The sequence below is a fragment of the Phaseolus vulgaris genome, chromosome 7 (genome assembly GCF_051622355.1).
Source record: "Phaseolus vulgaris cultivar YP4 chromosome 7, ASM5162235v1, whole genome shotgun sequence".
Lineage (NCBI taxonomy): Eukaryota > Viridiplantae > Streptophyta > Magnoliopsida > Fabales > Fabaceae > Phaseolus > Phaseolus vulgaris.
Window position 1 is genome coordinate 48,493,824 of NC_143504.1, and position 10,591 is coordinate 48,504,414.

At 41.7% G+C, this 10,591-nt stretch overlaps 2 protein-coding genes across 2 annotated transcripts; one reads left to right on the forward strand and one right to left on the reverse strand.

The window, feature by feature from the left end:
* Positions 1 to 347: 347 nt before the first annotated feature.
* Positions 348 to 3,305, reverse strand: RANGAP1 (RAN GTPase activating protein 1). Its single transcript, XM_068636596.2, has 2 exons — positions 2,933 to 3,305; positions 348 to 2,227 (listed from the first exon to the last, which is right to left on the reverse strand). The coding sequence occupies exon 2, from the start codon at positions 2,214 to 2,216 to the stop codon at positions 615 to 617; it is 1,602 nt and encodes a 533-aa protein (XP_068492697.2). The 5' UTR covers positions 2,217 to 2,227; positions 2,933 to 3,305; the 3' UTR covers positions 348 to 614.
* Positions 3,306 to 6,107: 2,802 nt separating this feature from the next.
* LOC150025966 (uncharacterized) lies at positions 6,108 to 7,160 on the forward strand. The gene has a single exon (XM_090304839.1). The coding sequence runs from the start codon at positions 6,108 to 6,110 to the stop codon at positions 7,158 to 7,160; it is 1,053 nt and encodes a 350-aa protein (XP_090160965.1).
* The last annotated feature ends 3,431 nt before the right edge of the window (positions 7,161 to 10,591 follow it).

Below are 10,591 nucleotides of genomic sequence, written 5' to 3' on the forward strand. Positions count from 1 at the left end.
TTAATTTTGTAACTTCCTGCCGTCATGACTTTCATACAGTAACTTGAGTGACATTTCCTTAAAGAGTGTGCAGATAATCATTTCGATTCCAACTTGACCCATCATTCAAAAGTGTTGTGTTTATTAGAAAACGTACAAATTTCAAAAAGAAAAAGAGAAGATAGCTAAGAAATCATGGATAAAAGCACCGGCAGTGTAACTACATTCAAGTTAGTGGCGCACCTATGCTAATATAATAACTTTTGGATACAGTATGTTGTTTGTAGGCTACGAGACAGGACCAGCAATGAGGTTATTCAAGTAATAGAATCATTGCTAAAATATAGAACAGCAGAGACCCAGCAATCGAAGAAAATAAACTAAAATAAATTACAAGCAAAAGTGGCGTCAGAGCCAAGAATTTTCTGCAGCTAACACCACTTCTTGTTTTGCCAGATATATTAAGGGCATATATATCGGGTAAACTTTTAAAAGTCGAGTCATGGAATAGAATATCCAAAACACAAAGATTAAAGCTAGCTATTATGCCTGAAACAAGTACGTCTGTAGAAAATATTAATTGGCCTACAAATTAATCTTAAGTAAAATCTGCATGTTTGCTCCTATGAATCTTTCTAAATTCCAAGGCCCTTCAATTTTGATTCCAATTCATCATGATCACCATCTTCTTCGGCCTCCTCATCACTGTCTTCTCCTTCAGGATTGTTCTCATCCAAAGGACCCAGCATATCAGGTGAGTTTTTAAATATATTATTCAACTCAACAATCCCTTCATCAGAAATGAAATTAGCATTTATGTTTAACAACTTAAAACCTGGTTTCCCCACAACAGCTTCAGCCACTACCTTAGCACCTGACCATGTGATCGAGTTTGTGCTCAAATCAACTTCAAGTAATTGGCCATGACCTCCTTCCAGTACCTTGCTGATCAAAACTACACCTTCATCCTTCAGTTCATTCTCAGATAAATTTATCTTAGTGAGGAATTGTTTTGATGATATACAGGCAGCCACAGAAGCAGCAGCTTTTGCAGTAATGTCATTCCCAGCCAAATCCAAAATTTCCAGTGAGGGTGCAGATTCCTTGAGGGCGTTAGCAAGGCCTTCTGCACCATCATCCTCCAAGTTCAAATAACTGAGGTATATCTCTGTAAGATCAGTATATGCAGGTATAACTTTACTAAGAGCAAGCCCAGCTTCTACACCAAACATATTGTCACGCAAGTCAAGCTTCCTCAAATGCTTACAAGCCCCAAGTGCTTCAGCAAGGGCAACTCCACCATCAGAGCCTACTCGTGTAGATGAGCACCGAAAATCTTCCAAAGCTGGGGAATGTTTCACTATTTCACTAATAGCAATTGCACCTTCATCTCCAGTCATGTTATTATGGAAATGAAGAACCCTGAGCTTCTCAGTTGAAGGAAGCAATTCAGAAACCGCTTTTGCAGCTTCTTCTGATATACCATCATTCATCAAATAAAGCTCCTCTAAGTTAATTTGCGTTTTTAGGAGTGACCGAAAAGCTCGAACCCCCTTTTCACCCATGGCATTATTTGACAGGTTCAGATACCTCAAAGCACAGCCTTCCAGTGCAGAAGAAAATATAGTCATCACTTCAAGAGCTTCTGCTTCTGGTCTTCCAGCAATAAAATCTGAAAGGTCTACCTCTTTCAATTGATCCTTGATTGATAATAGGATGGGTTCAGCAATACGGGCAGCATCCAAGCCAAAACTTCTATTACTAAAAATTATCTTGGTATAAGAGTTTGGTCCCCTCAATGGTTCCAAAAGTTCTGCTGCTTCCTCCCTCTCAATAAAGGCTCTACGGCCGCCAGATAAATCAAAAACAGTTTCAGCAGTCGCACCAGCCTTGTCAGATATTAATTCTCCGTCCTCCTTCACTATTGGCCCTCTTTTCAAAACCTCCAACATAAGCTTACTTGACTCCTTAGCATAAATTTGCACAGCAGAACTCCCATCACCATCAGGCTCCTTCTCAAAATGTTGGGTTGCTGTAGCAAAAGCATCATCCTCAATCCGCTTCGCATCCTCCTCAGCCTCTTCTTTGCTAAGCAGTCCGTACTTTCTAGAGAAAATTGAAGGAGTTGTAAGGTTCTTGGTCATCCTCTCTACAAGCATAATCCTGGTACTCTGGCTAGGTGGCCATAATTTGATTGTGAGGGGACGATGTTGGTATGTCTGCGCAGAAGAATCCATTGCAAGACAACCTGGAAACAAGCGTGGCAGAAAATTTTAAATGTTTCTATCAAAAACCATATATTTCACTGCAACCATAAAATAAATAGAAGACAAAAACTGCTCATGGAAAATCTTGAATTTGAAACACTACTAGTAGTAGTACTACAACTACCACTAATAATAATAATAATAATAATAATAATAATGCCAACAACAAAATCTACCCTGCAAAATTTAAATCAAAGAATCGTAATATGAATAGTGTGATATACTGTTGCAAAATTCAGTTATTGATTGTCACAAAAAATTAACAAAAAAAACTTAAAACCTATTAATTATTTGCTAAAGTCAACGACTAGGTATAAAATCCAAAAGACAAACGACCTTGCGCATAAAACAAAAGGGACATAACATGGACCTAAAAATGTAAGTATCCAGTGTTTCAAAGATAAATGTTGTTGCAACATCGATATTGAACATTCTAATAGGCTAAATAGCAGCGAATGAAATTACAAAGATCCAGTTCGGGGTGATATCCATCAATGGGGACATTGTTTCGTGTTCTTGAAATTTACACGTAACAAAACAGAGCAAAAAAAAAGGTACCAGGGCGGAAAGAAAGTTAAAATAAAAATGGGAAAAACCCTAAAACTTGAGAAAAATAAATTTGATAACAAGCACATCCAGATGAAACAGTGAATAGAGAGAAAGGAGGAATCAAAGGGAATGTGAACCTGAGGGAGAAAGCAATGACGAAGAGAAACAGTGAAACCCTAGAAAGAGTGTGGAGCAGAGAGGGAAATGGAGAGGTTTTGGGGGGCTTTTGTCCGGAAATTGGATTTGACAGGAATTGGAATTGGTTGTTAAGAGGCTTTAAAGGTGGCAGTGGAATCTGGTGGAGCGGGGAAAAATAAAAATAAAATTAATGCAGGCTAAATATTTTCCATTAAAAAAAATATACAGATATGGGAAGCAGCATGTGGAAAAACGGGAGGGAAATGATGGAAAACGAAAACCGCAATCATTAAACCCTACTTTTCTTTCTACAGTAGGCCCATTCAATTCAAAAAACCCAAGCGTGGTTTTTCCGCTTCCTCTCTCCACTTTATTTCCTCCAATCACAATCCTACCCTCCTCTTTACGTTTTATTCTAAACTCAACCCAAATTCTGCGCTACACTAAATTTGGGCCTTTTTGACATGGACTTCAATTTCAACCAAAATAGTCAGCAAGCCAATTACTTCCTATACCCAATCTTTTTGGACCTGCAATCAATGACTTACGTGAAATAACGAAAATGTTTTTTTAAGTTTATAGAAGAATAGGATGAAGGGCAAAATACATTCTGGATTTGGATTTTCATAATACTTTTTTGGATTTTTCAGATTTGGATTCTGGATTTAAATTTTCATAAGATTTTTTTTGTTTTTCAGAATTTCTTTTATGGAATATATTTTTGGATTTTGTTTTCTTGAAATTTTATTTTTGGAACGTAAAAAATCTATTCCATATTTTTTTCCATAATGTATTTTTCAAATTCTGAAATGAAAGACAATTTTGATATATTTGAAATTGATTGGGTGCAAGTTCAAGATTATTGTTGAGTTAACAACTGAGAACAGAAAGGTGGAAGAAGGGTTCAATGGTAGGGTATGGTAGGGTTCAAAGACACGGTAGGGTTCAAAGATCGCAACAATCTACAAACAGCGTCACAACTTTTTTCTTCTCAAACTTCCCGGATAACTATGGTGAGTATAATATGGTAAAGGTGTTCCAGCACTGGGCAAGGGTGAAAGAAGTTTTCATATCTCGCAGGCTAAATCGGTGGGGGAGAAGATATGGGTTTGTTCGACTGTTTGATGTACAGAATGTCCGCGGGCTTGAAAGGGAGATGGACCAAGCGTGGGTTGGCAAAAAGAAACTGTATGTTAATGTTCCACACTATAGAAGAGCGGAACTGCCACGCCCAGAGTTTCATTCCAGAGGTAAAGAGATGCGTTCGGATTGCAGAGTTGTGGAAGAAAGGTTACGAGACAGGTATGAACAAAGGGAAGGGAATGGTAAAGAGGAGGGGAGATGGTACAAGGGAAAGGAAAGAAAGGAATGGAGAGAGGTCAACAAGAAGCAAACTTATGCGGGTGTAGTGAAAAAAGATATACCAAGTGCATGGAAGGGGCCCATTATTGAAACAAAGCAACAAACTTTCCCCTGGATGAACAACAATGTTGTTGGATTTTTTTCAGCAGAATGGAGCTATAACCAGTTGTGTGAAGATTTTATTTTGGGTGGGATGAACATGGTAAAAGTGAGATACCTGGGGGATAATATGGCCCTCTTAACATCTAGGTAGGGAGTAACAATGGAGGACATTATTCGAGGTAATAAACAATGGTTCGAGAGTGTGTTCAAAGCTATAGAACCATGGTCTGACGCACTCGTAGCAGGGCACAAAATCATTTGGGTTAGATGTTATGGGCTCCCTATCACTTTATGGAACAGGGACTGTTTTTCGAAAGTGGTGGGTGAGGTAGCCTCCTTGGTGGAAGTAGATAAAGCAACAGAAGATTGGGATAACCTCGAGTATGCCAGATTACAGGTGCGTATCCTTAAAACGGGTAGTGCGAATTTAGCGAAGGGAATGAAGATTAATGGTCAGATTTTTAACATATACATTGAAGAAGAGCAACCAAATTTTTTCGAAGGCAAGTGTAAATGCATGTATAATCACTATGCTTCCTCAGATAGTGTAACCTCTTCGGAATCTTTTGTGGAGGGAACGAATCTATCGGAGGAGAGTGGTGAAGAAGAAGGCAGGCCAGGGGAGGTGGAGCTACGGTGGTCGGAGAAATTAGAGGGAGGAGAAAAAGGTAGCACAACAAACAAGACAAAATCTCATCAGGAAGAGGAAAGGGAAACGAAAGGTAACCCGGGGCAGGAGAAAGGTGGCCAATTTTACACGAATAAGGCAAGAGAGATGCAGCCTGTATGTGAAGGGGTCTCGGTAGGGGAGTCAGCTTTCTCTGTCACCCATATGGCCAACATTGCGTGCAAAAGTAGTTCTGTCCAAGTGGCATTGACCAACCTACTAGTAGTTATGGAGGCCTCGAATTATAGCAATCCTAATGAGTGTGTGGGCCATGAGGGGTGCGGGGAAATGGTCCAACGGGTGGGAGAAGTAAAGCCCAAGTGGAAAGAATCTGGCCCATGTTCGGATACTGAGATTCCAGCCCGTTCGTCATCAGCATCAGATCGGCCAGAGGCAGAAGAGATGCGGGAAATAGAGGTGCATCCAATGAAGGCGAATAAAGATGGGGTTATTGAAGGGACACTGTGTGAAGCGGACCCCGAAGATAAGTCTAGGGAGGAAAACAGGCGAACAGAATCCGGATGGCCAGGGAGGAAAGATGCTCAATCAGTGAAGGGTTGTGAGCAGGGAGAGACGTGTTGTTCAGTCTTTAATCTTGGTGCTAGCCTTAACCATAGGGACAGTGGTAACCACGATGACCAAATCGAAGATGTGGGCGAAGGGATAGGGGTGGAGGAGGTTAGCAGAACGATACCAATTAGGCACAGAAGGCGTAAAGGAATGAGGGAACTGGGAGAAACAAGCAGGCTACAACAAGGAAAAACCAGCCTTTGTGCAACAGCTGTATCTGATGGTTGCCATACAGATTCAAAGGTCAGTAATATGTCTAATATCCTGTCTGACGGAAATATAGGTACAGGTAATTGTAGATGTAAGGAGGAGGAAAAAGTGGAAGAACCAATTGACCTGTGGGAGTTAGGTAAAACGCTTGGGGCTGTTTGCCGGAAGGATGAGAATGACGCGGTCAAGGAAATAGAAAGTATGGAAGTAAGAGACTGTGACATGGTGAAGAAGAACGAGGAGGGGAATAAGGGGAGTTATATATGATCATAGCAAGCTTGAACATAAGAGGAGTGGGAGGAGGAATCAAGGCTAAATACGTGAAAAGTATGATTGTGAAGGAGGGGGTGGAAGTGGTATGCTTACAAGAAACCAAAACTACTGAGTTCTCGGATGCCCGTTGCTTTGCACTGTGGGGGAGCAATGAGGTGGGTTGGTTACATAATGAAGGTGTTAGAGGGGCGGGAAGTACGTTAGTAATGTGGAATAAACAAACTCTCATTTGTGAAAGGCATATGGAGGGAAAAGGTTTTATTGCGATTTTCGGCCAGCATGTGAGCACTAAATTAAAATGTGTGGTGGTTAATGTGTATGCGGCTTGCAACATGGGTGACAAGGTGGCATTATGGGAGGAATTAACAAGGCTGAAAAACACTAACCCAAGTTGGGCATGGTGTTTCTGTGGAGATTTTAACGCGGTCAGAAGTGCAGGTGAAAGGAAAGGAGTAGGCGAAAGGGGTAGTCAAAAGAGCGAGATCAAAGGTTTTAACAACTTTATAGAAAGAAATTTCTTGGTGGAACTGCCATTAGTGGGCAAGAAGTATACATGGTTCAAGGCAAATGGTACAGCAAAAAGTAGATTAGATAGAGTGTTGGTATCGGACGAATGGCTACAACAATGGCCTACGGGAAAACAATACATCCAACCAAGAGAGGTGTCAGATCACTGTGCAATAGTGGTGAAATGTGGCTCAAAAGATTGGGGGCCCAGACCTTTCAGGACAATAGATGCTTGGCAAATGGAACCTGGATTCAAGGATATGGTAAAAATGAAGTGGTGCTCATATGTGGTTCAAGGTGATAGCATAACAATGCTAAAAGACAAGTTGAAATTACTCAAGTATGATCTCAAAGTGTGGAACAGAGATGTGTTTGGTCATTTGGCTACTGAGAAGGTGAGGGTCTTGAAGGAAATCGATATCTTAGACAACCAAGATGATGGCACTGAATTTGACGACCAGGACAGGGTGAAGAGATTGGATCTAGTTGGCCAGTTGAAGTTGATCAATAAGAAGAGTGAGTCTTTGTATCAATAAAAAGCCAGGACCAATTGGTTTGCGCACGGGGACGCTAACACTAAGTTCTATCATGCTGCGATCAGATGGAGACGGTTGAAGAACGAGGTAAAGGGTGTAAGTGTGGGGGGTCAATGGTGTGAGGAGTCGGAGGTAGTAAGGAGGGAAGCTAAAATGTTGTTTGAAGAAAGATTTGCGGCCAAACGTGACTTTGGAGTCAGGTTAGATAATGTTCATTTTAGAACGTTGTCTGTGGAAGATAGCTTGAGTATTATCTCTATTGCTACGGAAGAAGAGGTGAAGGAAGCTGTGTGGATGTGTGAGGGGTCCAAAAGTCCAGGCCCAGAAGGGTATAACTTCAACTTTATTAAACATAACTGGGAGACTCTTAAGCAGGATATCTTAGCCGCAGTTCATTCATTCCAAGACTCTGGACGCTTCCCCAAGGGGCGCAATGCATCGTTCATAGCTCTTGTGCCCAAGACGAGGGATCCAGTAGTTCTTGAACAATATAGACCCATATCTCTTGTGGGGGCGCTTTACAAAATTGTAGCCAAAGTGTTGTCCTGTCGTATGAAAAAAGTGCTGCCCTCGGTAATAGACGAATGTCAATCTGCCTTCCTGATGGGTAAAGGGCTACTTGATAGTGTGTTAGTAGCTAATGAGGTCATCGAGGATCTAAGGAGGAGTAATAGGATGGGTTTATGCCTCAAAATTGACTACGAGAAGGCATACGATTCAGCAAGTTGGTCTTTCCTATTGGATATGCTTCATAAACTGGGATTCCATAAGAGATGGATTCTATGGATAAAAGGTTGTTTGGATTCTGCCACAGTGTCAGTCCTGGTTAATGGAAGCCCTACTACGGAGTTCAAAGTCAAGCGAGGGTTGAGGCAAGGAGATCCTCTAGCCCCTTTCTTGTTTATTGTGGTTGCTGAAGGGTTAACTGGGCTCGTTAGGCAGGCACTTAGAACCAACAAGCTTGCTGGAATTAAGGTGGGAAGAAGAGAGATTGAGGCCTGTGTGCTACAATTCGCTGATGATACGCTCTTTTTTTGTGAAGACTCATACTCTAACATAGTCACTATAAAAGCAATACTTAGATGCTTTGAGTTGGCCTCGGGACTGAAGATCAATTTCCATAAGTCTAGGATCGCTGGAATCAACGTCCAAAGTCGGGCCCTTGAAGTCTATGCAAAAAGTCTCCACTGTACTGTAATGATGGTACCGTTTAAGTACCTGGGTTGGAGATAGGAGGATATCCTAGGAAGAAAAAGTTTTGGGAGCCGATAATTGTAAAACTGAGCACAAAACTTAATACTTGGAAGGGGAGGTTTTTGTCTATGGCTGGCAGAATCTGTTTAATTAAGTCGGTATTTACATCTCTAACGCTATATTATTTCTCTTTCTTTAAGGCTCCTGAAGCGGTTTGCGATAGTATTGTCTGTATCTAGAGAAGATTCTTATGGGGATGGGGAAGGGAGAACAGACCGATATCGTGGGTGAGCTGGGACAATATATGCAGACCTTTGGAGGAGGGAGGACTGGGGATTAAAGATGTCAGGAAGTTTAATGCTGCACTTTTAGCGAAATGGAAGTGGAGACTTATGAGCGGAGAAAAGGGAGTGTGGAAGGATATTTTATTGTCTAAGTATGGCACAGAGCTAAATCAAAGGGGTAGAAATCAGAAAAAAAAAAATTGGTGGTGGTGCGATTTATGCAAGAGTTGCGGTGAGGGAGAAGAAGTAAGCTGGTTCCATAGTGAAATGGGTTGGAAGATGGGAAGTGGGGATAAGGTGAGATTTTGGGAGGACACATGGGCTAGCAGCAGGGCCTTATGAGACATCTATCCGAGGCTCTACTCAATATCGCTGAATCATGGATCAAAGGTGGCCGAGGTGGGGGAATGGGAGGAGGAAGAATGGTCCTGGAAGTTGAGTTGGAGAAGGTCAAGGTTTCAATGGGAGTCTGAATTACTAGATGAGTTGCTAAGAGTGATAGACAGGGTCAAACCGAGAAGGGACACTACAGATATCCAGACGTGGGGAGGGGATGCATCTAGAGTGTATTCGGTGAAAACAGCGTATGACTGCCTTGCAAAATCTACCAGAGGTAGGCCAAATGTAATCTTTAAGCTTCTTTGGCAGGTTAAAGCGTCTCCCAATGTGCTGGTAACTGCATGGAGGGCCTTACTAGATAGACTTCCAACTAAGGCAAACTTAATGACTAGAGGGGTGATGATTAATAGCCAACCATGTGTGATGTGTGGTGGCGGAATTGAGTCAGCACAACACTTGTTCCTGGATTGTACAGTTGCGCAATGTGTATGGAATAGATTTCTCAGATGGATGGGAATAGTTTTGGTCCAGCACAGAGAATTAATGTATCACTTCGAGCAGTTCCACTTCCCTATCTTTAATCACAATCAGAACTTGTTGTGGAAAGGCATGTGGGTAGCGGTGGTGAGATGCATTTGGGAACAGAGGAATAATATTATCTTTAACCAAGGAGTACTGGATGATGATGAAATACTACACTTGGCACAAACCAAAGCGTGGTTGTGGATGAAACATAGGCTGAGGTGCTTTAACTACTCATTAGCGGAATGGTATATGAACCCAATCCACTGTATGAAGAGCTAACACTACCTATGCTGAAAGGGGTGATATAGAGGCTATGAAGGGTAACCTTGTGATGAAGGAAAACAACCTGTAGGCGGTTCAAGGAACAATTTTGTTCGTCCAGCTGTGATGATGCTATGTTACTTATTCCTGTTAAAACATGTTAGCAGCAGGAACTTCTTAGCTGGGCAGGATATAGGGGCTGCTAAGGTAGAGAAAATCCGATCAGAGGAATAGATGGAGGTATCTGTATTGGATGGATATCTGCGAATCAATAGAGGGACTCATTGCAAGGTGAAAGGTGTAGAATGGAAGGTATAAGGGTAGGTGTTTGAAGGGTAGGAGATAGAGGTAATGAGTGTGTGTGAGCTGTTGTAAGGCAAAAGGAATAAAAGTAAGGTGTGGGAGGGCACTGCATTAAGAGAAGTAGTGTTGCCTATGCTGATATGGTGCTGAATGGAAGGCAAAGGAAGTGTGTCTTTCATCTAAACTAGGCATACAAATATGGAATTGGAACTGGCACATAGGTGTGAGGGACTAACTATTGTGTACCTTATAGCCAAGAGCAACTGTTGTGCACCCTCAGCCATGAGTTGGTCTCTGTATGACGCAGGTATGGTGTAAGGGGTTTTTATGAGGGGTGTTGTTGCTGTTCTAAAAGGAAGTGGTGTGCTGGGGGGAGAGTTTCTAATGTCATAAGTGGCAAAGAGTTAGGTGAAGGTGGCAAAGGGGTATGTCTTAAGTGGGGTTTTTGGGTTGTTGTAAATGTGGCCATCTGTTTTGTTAGTGACAGCACATGCTGCTGGACTTTTCTTTGTAGGCGGTTAGTTC